General features: G+C 60.3%; 1 protein-coding gene across 8 annotated transcripts in view; it reads right to left on the bottom strand.

Moving 5' to 3' along the window:
* DAB2IP (DAB2 interacting protein) overlaps positions 1-13,395 on the bottom strand; it is a 117,728-nt gene that overhangs the window by 20,140 nt on the left and 84,193 nt on the right. For all 8 annotated transcript variants that reach the window (XM_011360999.2, XM_011361000.2, XM_011360998.2 and 5 more), the window contains 5 exons: positions 7,581-7,734; positions 5,881-5,979; positions 4,401-4,955; positions 1,181-1,325; positions 949-1,093 (listed from right to left, as the gene is read on the bottom strand). In XM_011360999.2, the coding sequence (XP_011359301.1) occupies positions 949-1,093; positions 1,181-1,325; positions 4,401-4,955; positions 5,881-5,979; positions 7,581-7,724 (1,088 nt within the window). In that variant the 5' untranslated portion in view covers positions 7,725-7,734. The remainder of the gene's footprint in view (positions 1-948; positions 1,094-1,180; positions 1,326-4,400; positions 4,956-5,880; positions 5,980-7,580; positions 7,735-13,395) is intronic.

The raw sequence follows: 13,395 nt of genomic DNA, 5'->3' as shown, positions 1-13,395 counted from the left end.
CGGGAAGGCAAGGCGTGCAGTGTGACCAGAGAAAGCAACGACATATGGCTGGGGGTGGGGCTGTGGGGTCAGGAGAGGGGCTCCAGTGGAGAGTGACATGCCTGTCATGAGCTAGAGTAGTGACCAAGGAGAAAATCCGGGCAGCTCCTTCAGTGTGAAAATAACCCCACTGCTTGGGGCTGACAGCAAGGTCCCCACTCCGGACAGCTGTGCACGCCACACCGTAACGAGGCTGTGCTCTGCACCAGGCCAGGTGCCCACCAGACACACATGCCCCAGGAGCAAGCAGGCACACGGGCCGCCAGCCTTGAAGGCAGCAGCCCAGGTACCGATTCTGGCTCGGCCGCGGTCCTGTCTGAGCGGTCCGCTCCACCCAGCCCTGCAGCCCTCTGCTCGACTTAAAGCCCAGTCCTCTCTTATTCTCCGCAGTGCAGGCGGGAGGCCTGCCCGCTGTCCAGGCCCCCGCATAGCCCCTCCCGGGCCCGATCACAAGCCTCTGATGAAGCGTCAAGCTCCTATGGGCAGATGAGGAGGTAAGCCCTCCACCCACCCCAGGCACGTGCCAAGCAGGGCCTTATCAGTCAATGTCACCCCCTGTGCAGCCCCATCACCTACAGCAGCACCGGGTACACAGAGAGCCCGAAAAGGACCAGGATGGGGGGCCTGGCAGCCCAGTAAGACTCTGCAGGTTCAGGCAGAGGGTGGGTTTCAACCCCAGAGCCACCGCTTTGAAGCTGAGAGGCAGCAAGCATGTCACTTACTCTCTCATTAAGCCTCAGCTCTCCTGTTCATGAAATCAGGCACAAGGGAACAGAGCCTCCTCGCCAAGCTGTCTGAATCAGCACACCGCATGCGAGCCTAGCGGAGGGCCTGGCACACTGTGGACACCCTGATGTAGGACGGGTCAGAGGGGAGGCGCTGGGCAGTAGAGCCCGAGGCAGCACTGACCAGTAGGAGTTGATGATCTTGCAGAAGGCCAGCTCGCAGCACATCTTGAGGTTGCCCTGGTGCTCGGGGAGGTCGGCGGCCGAGCACTTGCTTGGGTCCACTTCGCAGTTCTCGTCCGACTCATACAGCGCTTTGATGAACTCGCCTGTGGCCATGAGGGCAAGGAGTAGGCAGTGAGGACCTGGTGGGCACGCCTCGCCCTCTGCCCGCCTGCCGGCCTCACCCTCCCTACCTAGCGCATCCTGAAGGTACTTCTGGCCCACCAGCTTGAGGTACTCCTCGATGGCCTTGGTGGCCAGAGTGTTCTCCCGGAAGATGAGGTGCTCGTTGTCCCCACAGCGGTCCACCTCTGACATCATCAGGTCCGTCAGGAAGTCCTGGGGAGGCAGACAGTGAGGAGACTGGACCCGAGCAGGCCTGGCAGGCAGCACCCTAGGATTCCAGACCTGCTCCCTGGCCAAGAGAAGACCTTGCTTCTCAACACTGTTCCATCGTCAAGACGCTGGTGCCCATCCATGGGGTTGGCCAGGGAGTGAGGGTAGGGCAACCTGGTTAGGGGAGATGCCCATCACTGGTGACATCAAAGCTGGGTCCAGGGATCGGGAAGCAGACCTGGGCAAAAAACATGCTGCAAGAACATGAGGTCCCCGTATCATGGCCAGACCGGCTGGACTCAAATCCCTGCTCAGTCCTGACCAGGCCTGGCTGGATGACGGGAGCAGAACTCCCCCAACCACTGCCATCACCACTGGGGCCAAAGAGGATAAACAGGCCATCCTCCCTCCATTGTACGAGCGGCTGCCACTATCTACCTGTTACTCCGATGGGGTCTCCCATACCAGACAGACTCATTCTGTGTGGTCCCTCAAAGAAGAACGAGAGAGAGGCAGAGGCAGGCGTGTCACCGAGCAGTGAGCCAGTGCTCAGATGGTGAGAGTAGGGACCTTGGCCCGGGTGGATAGGCAGTGGCACTACTGGCCACCTGGCAAACCCAGAGCAGCAGCTCCTCACTGTGGTGTGCCCCAGACTTCTCTGGAGGGCAGCTGCTACGCTGATGAGCTCGCCAGTCCCACGGGCAGGGAGCCTGAGCCCACACTTTCCCTCCTGACTGGGAAGCTGGACTGCCCAGGTGGGGACTCCCTCCCTCTAAAGCCCCTGCCTCCTCTCGCCCACAGCCAACCCTGGGGTTCGGGGCAGAGGAGGAGACAGGCAGGGAGCTGGAGACGCAGGGGAGGGTGAAGGGCAGGGTAGGGAACACCCGGCACAGAGGCTGCAAGGTGGCCAGCGTGGGCCAGGGTTTCTGGTGTGCACAACTCTGGGTCCCTCTGATATCACAAGTGGCCTTTTGAAATACAGAACAGAGACCTAGGCGCAGAAGACCCTGCTGGCCAAAAGAGGGACAGGAGGGTCCGGGGAAGCTACTGCTGGCTTCTCTAAGGACCACACAGCCTGAAGCCCTTCCTGACATACAGATGACATGCAGAGTCCCTTCTCTGGACATGCAGAAACAGAGGTAAGTACTGCACATCCTGCTCATGCCCGCGGGCCTTCCCGAACTCCTGGGTGGGTGCTGGGCCCAGGCAGGGATGAGGTGGTGCTCCCTTCAGAGCTAGGACTCGACGTGGGGAACAGGCACAGAACAGGCTGTGGCCACACAGCGGGCCCAGGTCTCCTGCTCTCCAGGCCTTGTTCCTCTCGCTGCACCTCAGGGAGAGGGGGTGGTAGGGAGAAGTCCAGGGACAGGGACTCTGAAAGGTCACGGCCAGGAGAGCAGAGCCTGGGGAGGGGAGCTCTGCCCCCACCAAGAACAGCCCATAGTTCCCAAGTTCTGGGAACAGAGGGGGCACCAGATGTCAGTCACCCAGCAGCATGAGTTACTTTCTGTCCTTCCGCCCACTGCTCCGTACTCCCCACTGAGGGCCACAGGGGAGGCTGGACCCTGGCTGCCGCCTCCCTCCACGAGCACCTTGATTCGCCTCTTGTCTAAGTGGGGAGCCCCAAGAGCAAAGCCCTTTCAGACTGGAGTCAGCTTCCCAAGCCAGCCCGGCCCTCAGCGGCCAGGTACTAAAAGAACAGACATCGCAGAGGAAAAGGACCCACTCAAGCCTCACGCCACCCTCGATTAGCTGTTTCCCAGCACCCATCCCACTGCTGACTGGGACACTAAGGACAGTACAGCCAGAGGGCCCCCTCGCGGCCTGGCCCAGTCGGGCTGGAAGGCTGGAGGTGGGGGAAGGAGGTAGTCCGATGGCGTGGAGACCGAGCGCCTGCTGTTTCTCTCCCTGGTCCCACACTCGCTGCACACCTCCAGCCCAAAGGGCAGTGGGGCTTGAGAGCAGGAAGGCAGCTGGGGACCTCCAGCCCCGGCCGACCCTCTCCAGGGCCTCTGGGAACAGGTAAGAGGTCGGCTCGATGCAGTCATGCACCCTGGGCTCTGCCCTGAGGACCCACGGCCTGGCCCCCACCTGTGCCTCCCCTGACCCCTGACCCCTGACCCTGGCACAGGGCAGTCCCTCACCCCACGCAGGCCATTTGGCTCTCAGGCCACACCACGTCTAGAGGGCAAAGGCCCAACTCCTGAGGCCAGCCCTCGAGGCCCTCTGCAACGTGGGTGAACCTCCGTCCAATCCTCCTCCACGGCACCCCCAGGCAGCTCCCCACAAGGAAGGAGGCAGGGTGGAGACGGGGGACGGTCTGTCCTGGAAGCCCACAGAACCGTTCTCCACTGTGCTGGGTGGGAAGGTGATGGGGAGCATTCCTGAAGGAGCCCACCTCTCTCTAACACCAGGTGGGTGGGGGTTACGGGGGCCTGGTCTGGCGGGGAGTGGAGGGTCAGAGGTGGGGAGGAGAGAGCTGGTCCCCCCTGGCCCTGCAGCATGGCCTGCCTGGATGGCTTTAGACAGGCACTATTTGTAGGCTCTGGAGCTGGGGACGATGACAGCCATGGCTGGCTGACTATCAAACGGCTATAGAAGTGACCGTGTATCTGTGTGTCTAGGCGTGACAGGGGTGAGGCTAGGGCTACGACAGTGGCTGTACCCTGGTGGTCATCAGTTGGGGATGTCAACCAAACTCAACCCCTCACTGGACATGCGTGTCTGGGTCACTGGGTCCCCTGTGCTGGGAAAGGCTGGCCCCGTGACCTACTCCCTTTGAGCCTCAGGGACCAGCCCAATGGGGCAGTGGGGGAGGCCCTTAAAACCTACTTCCCGACTATAAGCTGCCATCCTATCTAATGCTCCATACCTGCGCCCCTGTGATCAGCTGAAACACGGGGCAGGAGCATGAAGCCCCGACTCTACGATGCGACTCGGGTTTAGGGGGCCCACTTGACTTTTAGGGCTGAAATCCACGACGTGAACGTGGGGAACCGCAGGTAACTTAGTGCGTCACCAGGCCTTTCCACAGGGCCATGCAACATGAGGGGTCCTGCCCTGGGCCCGAGCACGCACCTTCACCTTGCCCGTGCTCTGCAGGATGTGCACCAGGGCCGACGCCATCTCTTCCTTGGTCTTGGCACTGAGGATGGGCTCGAGGGCTGCACACAGCCCCAGGTAGTGGTTGGTGATGTGCTCGGCAAACTCCTTGTACATCTCCATGGGCAGGATGGTGATGGTCTGGTAGCGCGCCTTGATGCGGATCATGGGCCCGGGGCCCTTGCCGCCCTTGGGGTTAGGCGTCACCACTGGGTACCACTTTTCCACGAACTGCCGCCCAGCCACCGAGGCGGCGGGCAGGCTCACCAGGCCCAGGTAACTGTTGCGTTCCTTCTTCTTCTTCTTGTCAGTTTCCCGGTATAGGTGGACGGTGACAGTACGCAGGGGGGGCAGGTTGTGGAACTCAAAGTGCTCGCCCCAGAAGACATTGTCCGTCTTGAGCTTGCCCGTGGTGCGGGCATAGAGCACGTCGTCCAGGCACAGCTCACACAGGTACTTCTTCTTGGCCGGCAGGTCCTTGGCCTCGATCACCCATAGCTTCAGGATGTGCTCCACACGCCGGCTGTTGTCCTGCACAGGCACAGGGAAACCCTGGTCACTGCGGGGCCAGCCACCTGCCCACCATCCAGCCTGGAGCCGGGGAGCACTCTCAGGTCCGGGGGGACCCTGACAGCTGGTGCAGGGGGCCCAGGCACCGACAGGACGTGGGGTGGGGTGGGCTGGGGACAGCTCTGGAGTCTGACGGACATGGGGCTGCGTCTCTGCTCTGCCTTGTGCTAGCTCACTGACCCTGGGTATGGGACTTAATCTAAGCCTCAGTTCCCTTCTTTAGAAAACAAAAATAAATAGTGAGAGATGAAGTAAGAGGTTAGCACAGTGCTTGACACTTGGCAGGCCACCGTGCCATTCATAAGCTCTTCTGGAGTTTGTAAAGTTGCATAAGAGGTAATCACTGCTAAGGCCCCTTCTGTAGTGATGTTACGGTGACTGGGACTCAGCCCAGGCCTTCGAGTCAGCCAGGAAGGCAGAAGCAGGAGATTACACCTGGGGTCCCATGCACCTGATGGGGGAAGCCCAGAGGGTAGTGGAAACAGAGAGGAGGGTACCAGCCTGGGCCAGTGGTGCTCACCTGGAGGGCAGGACAGATGTCTAAGCTGATACTGGATAGGTGAGCAAGAACTGGTCAGGGGGGAAGGGGTAAACCAAAGATCCAGGCAGAAGGGCACCAGCACCCAATTCCCGAATCGCCTATGTTGTTCTCTGGCCCAGCCTGCTGCGTGTGCTTCGAGCACCGAGGCCCACAGCACCCGAGTCAGTCTGGCCAACCAGAACCCCGCTTCCAGGGCCCAAACCTACTGCCCACGCGGGCCCTGTCTCTACACAGACTGTCCCACCTCCACCCCAGCCACCAGAGCCCCCCGCCCCTGCACCCTCATGTCGGAGTCTGAGTCTAACCTCACCCCCCCGGCTTTGGCGAGAGGGGGTACAGGCCTACCTTGTTGGGGTGCACCGCACGCCGCAGGTTCTCCATCCACTTATCCCGCTCGGCTGCTGACCGGCAGGAGAAGCACTTGCTTCCTGATGATGTTGTCACCTGTGGGGGACGGAAAGGACCGTGTCACAGGGTGGGCACGACCGGGGACCTTTGGGGCTTGGGGGGCTTCGGCCACTAGGTCTGCAGCACAACCTCAGGGAGGCAGAACAACGCTCAGAATGACCCCTTTATTTCGTGTTTGCGGGTGGTGCGCTGAGACCACTGTCCCAGGGACAGGAGGGTGGCCCGGCCCTGCACTGCCTGGCACCTGGTCCTGGCTCCTCGCCCCTGCCTCAGCGTCCTCTCGTGGTTAGGAGAGGACCTTTCTGACTCCAACCTCACTCTCCCAGAGACGGGAAGCGAGAAGGCCGGGGATGCCTGCCTGGGTCAGAGGGCAGTGCTTAACCTGAGGCTCCCTCTTCAGGTGGAGTCACAGGTAGGCACAAGGATCACCCATCCTTAGCTGATACCTTCTGCCAGTTCTCTTTAGCTAAGCGACAGTGACATCTCTTTAGCTAAGTGACAGTGACTAGAGAAATGAGAATTGGGCTGTCTGGGTGTGCTGGGCCCTGGGGTCCTCCTGCCTGGAACCCTTCCCCTTCCCCTGCTGTGGGACACTCACTTATCCCCCGGTCCCCTCCAGGCGAGCGCGCCCAGCCCAAGCTGCACCTACTCTGGTCCGCTGTCCCTGGCACCACGCCAAGAGCTCGACAGTGAGAACCATACTCCCTATCTAGCTGCTCAAGGGCCTGCACGAGCCCCCTGCTGTGGGAACCCCTTGCTGTGGGTACCCCAGCCTTCCATGCCCAGGCACTATCTTCAGTCCGTCCCAGGCAACGAAGCCAGAGCCCAGATGGAACCGGGCTGGACCAGGAGTCTCGAACCGGAAACAGCAGGCACAGGGGTGGGGCGGATGCCAGGAGGTTGCCACACTAGTCCCCGAGGAGCTGACTTTCGTTAGCAGGCTCGTTCTTCTATCGGAGAGCTCCCCTAACGATGCCAAGATCTTTGCGGGTGGGAGTGGGGGGCGAGGTGGGAAGAGAACATGAGTAACGAGAAGCAACGAGCGACCTCCAGGAACCCCTGCGACATCCATCGCCCGAGTCCCGGCTGGACCGCAGGTTTGAATGACCTCTGACATCTTGCCTTCTCTGGACCTCAGATTCCCCTCTCTACAGTGAGGGGCTAGACGCGTGATCCCCAGGTACAGCCCTACCAGCTTGGGCTGCTGCCCTCTGCTTGCTCTCAAATCTTGGGTCACAGAAGGCTAGGGCAGAAAAGGTTCTGGCTCACTTTAGAGCGGGGAGACTGGCCCAGAAAGGGGGGCACTCTCCACCATCACAATGCATTTGGGGGGCTTCTAAGGAGGGTGAGCAGGCTTGAGACACGGGCCCTGGGGCTGGAGCAAGTCTCATGGGCTTCTAGCCCCTTTCACCTCTCCCAGAGTCTCCTGCTCTCACCAGTATGGAGGATAGTGCTGGTCCATCCCCAGGGCCCCCACTTCCCAGCTCCACCTGGTCTCCTGGGAGTCAAAAGCTATGAGCCGATTATAGCCATTGTTCTAAAGCTGAGGTCACCAAATACTCCATGAGGGTGTCTGGAGAAGACCAGGCCTGGCCAGGAGAGGCCACCGGCGTCCAGCTGCCACGAGCTTGACCCACCTCGAAGCAGTAGTCCTGGCCCAGGATGCTGCTGTGCACAGGCTTGATGACCACCTCCTCCTCCATGCTGAGGTCCAGAGCCTCCACCGCACTGCTGGGGCTGAGCAGGGACTCGTGGGAGCGAGACTCCTTCAGCCTTGGCATCAGATGGGACCTGCGGGGTGGGTGACAGGTGTGTCGGGCTGGGCCTGCCACTCCCCTCCCCTGCCCTGCTCCTTCCCTTCCCCTCTCCTCCAGGCAATCACTGCCCTCTCAACTCAGCCCTTTCAGCTGAGGTAGGCGTGGGGGAGGGGCGCTGCGGTGCTGGCACCCCAGACCCATCATCAGTCCCTTCCCTTCGCAGGACTCTGGGTAAGCGGTTTGGACTCTAAGGGAATAAGTGGCCGAAGACAAGGACACTGCTCAGGAGCTGAGTCAGCATTGAGTGTGGGGACCCAGGGGAAAGAAGTGACCCCACCCAGGCCGCCTTCCCCATTCCCCTCCCCTCAGCCCGGCACCCTGTCAGAGATCAGAGCAGTCCTCATCGTCCAGAACGTCAGTGCCAATAAAACCCTTTCTCATACACCATCCCACTCTACCCCCAGCCCCACGTGAGGCAGAGAGCCCCCGGGACCTCTGCTGCACCCATTTTACAGATAAGGACAGTGAGGCTCAAGCCGGCGGGGATGCAGCAGTCTGCACAGTACTCGAGGTGCCGAGACTCGGGCTGGGTCCACGTGCCGGGGTTTCAGGGCCCAGGCCAGGGTCAGTGGGCTCAACGCAGGCACAAAGGGCAGAGGTAGTGGACGCCACCTGGTGCCCAAAAGGAGCCTGAACCCAGACTGGCTGACAGACGTGGCCCCACTGCCACCTGCTATGTGGCCCTGGGCAAACCACCGCCATCTCTAAGCCTTGGTTTCCTCAGCACATGACATGGGAAGTGCCTCGGATGGCACCTGCACCAGTGCCTGGTAGAGTCTACCTCGGAGAGGTCTGAATGTCCCTTTCTAGAACAGCACACCGCAGTGCCTACTGGAGCCCCCTCCCACAGCTGGGGCACAGGAAAAGCCTGCAGACCAGGCAGGCCTGAGCCCGCCCCTGGCACAGAAGCTGCCCAGGCTCTGGCCCTACTCATGTCCATAGAACCTGGCCTGGGCTTAGCTCGCCCGGCCCTCCTTCCCCTCTGCCTTTCAGCTCCTGGCCTCCAAGCCCAAGTCTCAGTCCATCATTCTCTCCTTGCCTCACCGAACACCCCAAATCTCAGGTCAGGGAGGCCTGGCAGGGTCACCACACACTTCTCCATAGGGCATACACCCTGTAACCTGCTTCCGTGACCGACAAAGGTAAAGCGGACTGAGACCACTATGTGTGGGCTCAGGAGACCAGAGACAAGCAGACAGGCCCTGCCCAGAGGGCCTCACAGGCTAACAGAGGCCACCCTCCACCCCGAACTCCACATCTCCATGGCAACAGCACACACCAACATGGAGTCCTGTGCTAGGCACTGCATGGGAGTAAGAACCAGAACTGGGACCCCAGCCCTTGGGGACCCCACATCCCAACCCAAGAGACCCAGTCAGTATCCCCTCAACTGTGCCCCCATGCCTAGCACGAAACTAGCACGTGGTAGAACTCAGATCACTTAAACCATATTATTGGCCTCAAGCGGGACTTCTGAAAGCTCTGAGGTAATGGACAGACCAGAGGGAGGCCACAAGGGAGGCTGAAAGCAGGTCAGAACCAACCCGAACCCCCGCAGGGCCCACGTGTGGAACTCCTCAGTGAGGCCCAAAGCCCCGGCATCGTAGCTGGGGTGCCTCGGTTCCTTCAGCGCCCTCTCTCTGGGAGGCAGCGTCTCACACACATGCACCGAGGCCTACCACGTCACCCCACGCTAGGCTTTTCCCCCGATGAGCGTCCTCCAAGCGCTCCCTGTTCAAGTGGCCGTCTCCTCCCCCATCACGGCACTGACCAATGCCAAAGGTGGGTCTGCTGTCCCTCAGTTGAGATTCCGCCTTGGGCCACCCACCTCGCAGGGCAGACGCCAGGCCCCCAGATGTGGCTTCATACCTCAGTGCAAGAAAAGCCCTCCCTCAGATGCTGAGGAAGTCACCGGCCTAGGAACAACTGGGACCCACAGTCCCCGAGGCCTGCCATCCGGGGCTGACAACCCAGGCTGCAGGTGGGGGATCAAGCTGCTTTCTGGCCCAGCCCAGAAACTCCTGCTGGGAGTCAGGGCGGGTGGAGAAGGCATCCAGGAAGTGCAAAGGTAGGAGCTGGCACGCTGGGGCCGCCTCCTGCCCAGGGCGCCTGAACGGGCTGGCTGGGGACAGGAAAGGGAGTTGCAGTTCAGTGGGCTGAGTCTGCCCGGGGAGACCCAAGGGGCCCTGGTTCCATAGCCAAGAGCCCAGCAGGCCCGGGCCAGACCCCAAAGCAGCCAGAGCCTGGAGCCTGTGGCTGCAGAATCCTCCTCTTCCTTCCCCACGAACATGCCCCAGCTGGCCCAGGCCTCACTAGGACGGTTCCTGGCTGAACAGAGGGCTGTGGCAAGCTCACGTGAAGGCATCCTGGCTGCAGCTGGACGGACTTGGCCCTCCCCATCTCCCAGGACTTCTCCAAGTGGGAGGATGTGGCTGCTCCTGCAGAGTGGAGGGCCAGGTTCTGACTGCTGCCCGGTGTGGCAGCGTGGAATTCTCACGCTTCCCAGGACGGGGGAATGCCATGACACCCCGGTCACAGATGGGAGAGCCAAGGCCACAGGGTCGTGAGACCTGCCCTACTACTGAGAGCTGTCTTGGCCAGAGCTTGGGGACAGCCAGGCAGGGGTGCCCCACTGGCTTATTCTGTCTAGGCCAGAGCAGCACCCTCCCACCAGACTGGCCCCTCTACCCAACGTGGCCTCGCCAGCACGAACTTCCTCCCTCTCTGGAGGCCTATGCCCACGCTGTTTCCTGAACCCGTACCATCCCCCCTCCCCACCCCCACCTTCTCGGCCTGACAAAATCCTTCCTTCTCAGTTTTCAAAGCCCAGGCCGAATGCCACCACCACCATGCTGCCTTGGTCTGTGCAGACAAACAAGAGCTCACACCCAGGCTGTGTGGCTGGGCCCCACTCCACGCCCCTTTCCAGCTGTCTCCCCGCCTGATTCTCATGACCACCCGTCCGGACTGAGGCTCCACACCTCGGAAAGGCCAGGTGGCGTGCCCAGGTGGCAAGCAGCTAACCCCGATCAGCAGAGTTTAAGACCAACTCCATCAGCGCAAGGCTCGCCTTTCCATCTCCCCATAGGCGACAGGCAGGGAAAGGCCCAGATGCAGCTGACGTGCTCACTGTGACCCACTCATTCCAGGTCCAGGAGGAAGAGCCAGGGGGGCTGGCTGGGGCAGAGGGCCCAGGAGCCTAGGAAGCGTGGCGGGCGGGCGCAGGCAGAGCTGCTGCTGGAGATACAGCCAGGCATCAACAGCAGCTCATTGTGAAGGCCAGGGAGCGGGAACAAGGGGACATTGTCCCAGCTCCTGGGCCATGGCCTTATCTGATAGCCTTCCAGCCAACCCACGAGCTATTTTTCAACTCCATCGTTTTTTCTCTTAAAAGGTTAGTGACACAGAAGTTTAGCAAATTCCTCATTATTTTAAGGAGGGAGGAGACCAAAAAACAAAACCTGCAATAACCAAAAAGCCCTATCTGACATGGAGAGGATGTTCTCAGCTACGGGCGGAGTGAGTTAAAAGGGGCTGTACAGCCTGGAAAGTGAGGCTCAGAGTTACCTGCCAAATCTCAAAGGGGCAGAGGGTGCTGCCCTGCATGCCCCCAGTGGGCAGGGCTGGGGCCAGGAGAGGCCAATTCCAGCTCCGTCACAGCTGTCCCCAAAGGGGCCAGGCTAGTTTGGTCTTAGAGGGAGCGGGTACCGTCTCCGGAGGTGTGCAAACAGGAGCTGGGAGACTCTTTGCTACGGAGGAGATGCCTGCACTGCTAGGGTCACAGTGCTGGCCCACTGCTGGAGTCACAGGCCAGGCATGCCGCAGAGTGAGCCCCAGGAGTGTACATACATGTGCGTGCGCGCACACGCACACACACACACACACACGCACACACATGCACGCCCTGCAGCTGGGAACAGGCAGAAGGGCCTAGTGTCAACGGTGCCTGGCTGTAGGAGTAAATTTAGTCTCCGATCCTTGTAAAACACTCAAACTTGAATACTTTTAAGTCAACTCTCCGAGCCTCAGTTTTGCCATCCGTGGGTGGGGACAATGACATGCCTTCCACAGAGGGCTGCTGTAAGCATCAAATGAGACATGGGGGAGATGCCCAGGAGAGGAGGAGTAAACGCCGGTGACCCTCCTCAGTCACCTGTGATAGTTCCAGTCCCCTTTGATCTATTCTAGTCACTTGCCAGACACTGCTGTAGTGTTTTTTGTTTGTTTGTTTGTTTTTTTGCCGGATTGTGGGTGTGTCCAAGAAGAAAATCTGTAGGCTTTTTCTGATAATAAATAGTTTATACGCTTAAAGAAAAAAATGGGGTACAGCTGTGGACAAGGCTGAGACAGAATGTACACCCTGTTATTGCCGCTGACGTTTCTCAGGGAGGTGACACTCCTCACATTTGGGGTGACGAGAAGGACTTCCCAGGCCATTCTCTGTTCCTTTCCTCTGACCAAATTCCTTACCTTCTCCATGCCGCAATTTCCCCTAACTGCAAAATGAGACAAACTACTTCTACCAAAAATCCCTTAACTCTCTGAAGTGAAGAGAAGAAGAGGGTGCCTGTGACTCCCCCGACCCAATCTCCCAGTCACAAGCTTGTGTGGTCCCACGCCACTGCCCACTGCCTTCGCCAGGCCTGGAAGAGGTAGAAATCCTGGATAACGTCGGTCTCCACGGAGGAGATGCCCAACCGAGGGCTGGCAGGACCTGCAGACAGACCCTGGAGTCAGGTCAGAACGTGCCAACCGTGCTTTTGCCTGTCACAGCCTGGCAGGTCCAGGGAGCTGTGCTAGAAATCTGTCTATTGTAGGAGGACCCGGGTCCTGGCACACTGTCAGGGTGAGGGGACTCACATCCTAGGAATCCAGTGGCAGGACACAAACAGGACACTGCCCCACGCGGAACGTCCAGCAGAGCCATCCCTCCCCAGGCCCAGCCTTGCCATGCTAGCCTGGGAACCGCTTGCTGAGAAGACCAGCACTCACCCCTGGCCCAGCTAGGGTCCCAGGGGAAGGGAGAAGAATGCAGCCGCCTGGTGGCTCCCAAGGCCCTGGAGAGACATGGCCTGTCCTTAAAAGGCAGGGAGGTTGGCCACTATGCCTGGGAAGTCTTCCTGGGATGTCAGGGCCTGGCCTGGGAGCGCGTTCCCTCTTGGCCCAGGGTTCTCTCAGTCCAAGGCAAGGGGGCACGTCCTAGCAGTCACTGGAACCAGTGTGACCCTGTCCCCATACCCATGCTGAGCCCCGGGCTGGGAGGGGCCTGGTCTCCTGCCCTCACCCTACCCCTGGGAGCCTGTTTCCTCCTTGACGCCACAGGGCTGAGCTGGCAAAGGAGGGCCCACACCCTGGCAACCAAGACAGGAGGACGGGGCAGCTCATCGCATGCTATGGCTCGCAGAGGTGCCCCACATTTGCGGCCTGAATGACCGGCACTGTGACAGCCTGGACTTCACAGCCATTTACTAAGCACTAGCACGTGTTCTCACCAAGGTACACACATCGACGCACAGCCTTCTCCCAGCAACCCCGCACGAAAGGCAGCGTCGCCCCACTGGTAAGGGGGAGCAGGAGCGCAAAGAGGTCTGAAGAGCCTTGGCTCATGGGACGACCCTTCCACCGGTTAACTGAA

The sequence above is a fragment of the Pteropus vampyrus genome, unplaced genomic scaffold (assembly GCF_000151845.1).
Source record: "Pteropus vampyrus isolate Shadow unplaced genomic scaffold, Pvam_2.0 Scaffold61, whole genome shotgun sequence".
Lineage (NCBI taxonomy): Eukaryota > Metazoa > Chordata > Mammalia > Chiroptera > Pteropodidae > Pteropus > Pteropus vampyrus.
The sequence above is the reverse complement of the archived record's forward strand: the minus strand, read 5'-3'. Positions and strand labels throughout refer to the sequence as shown.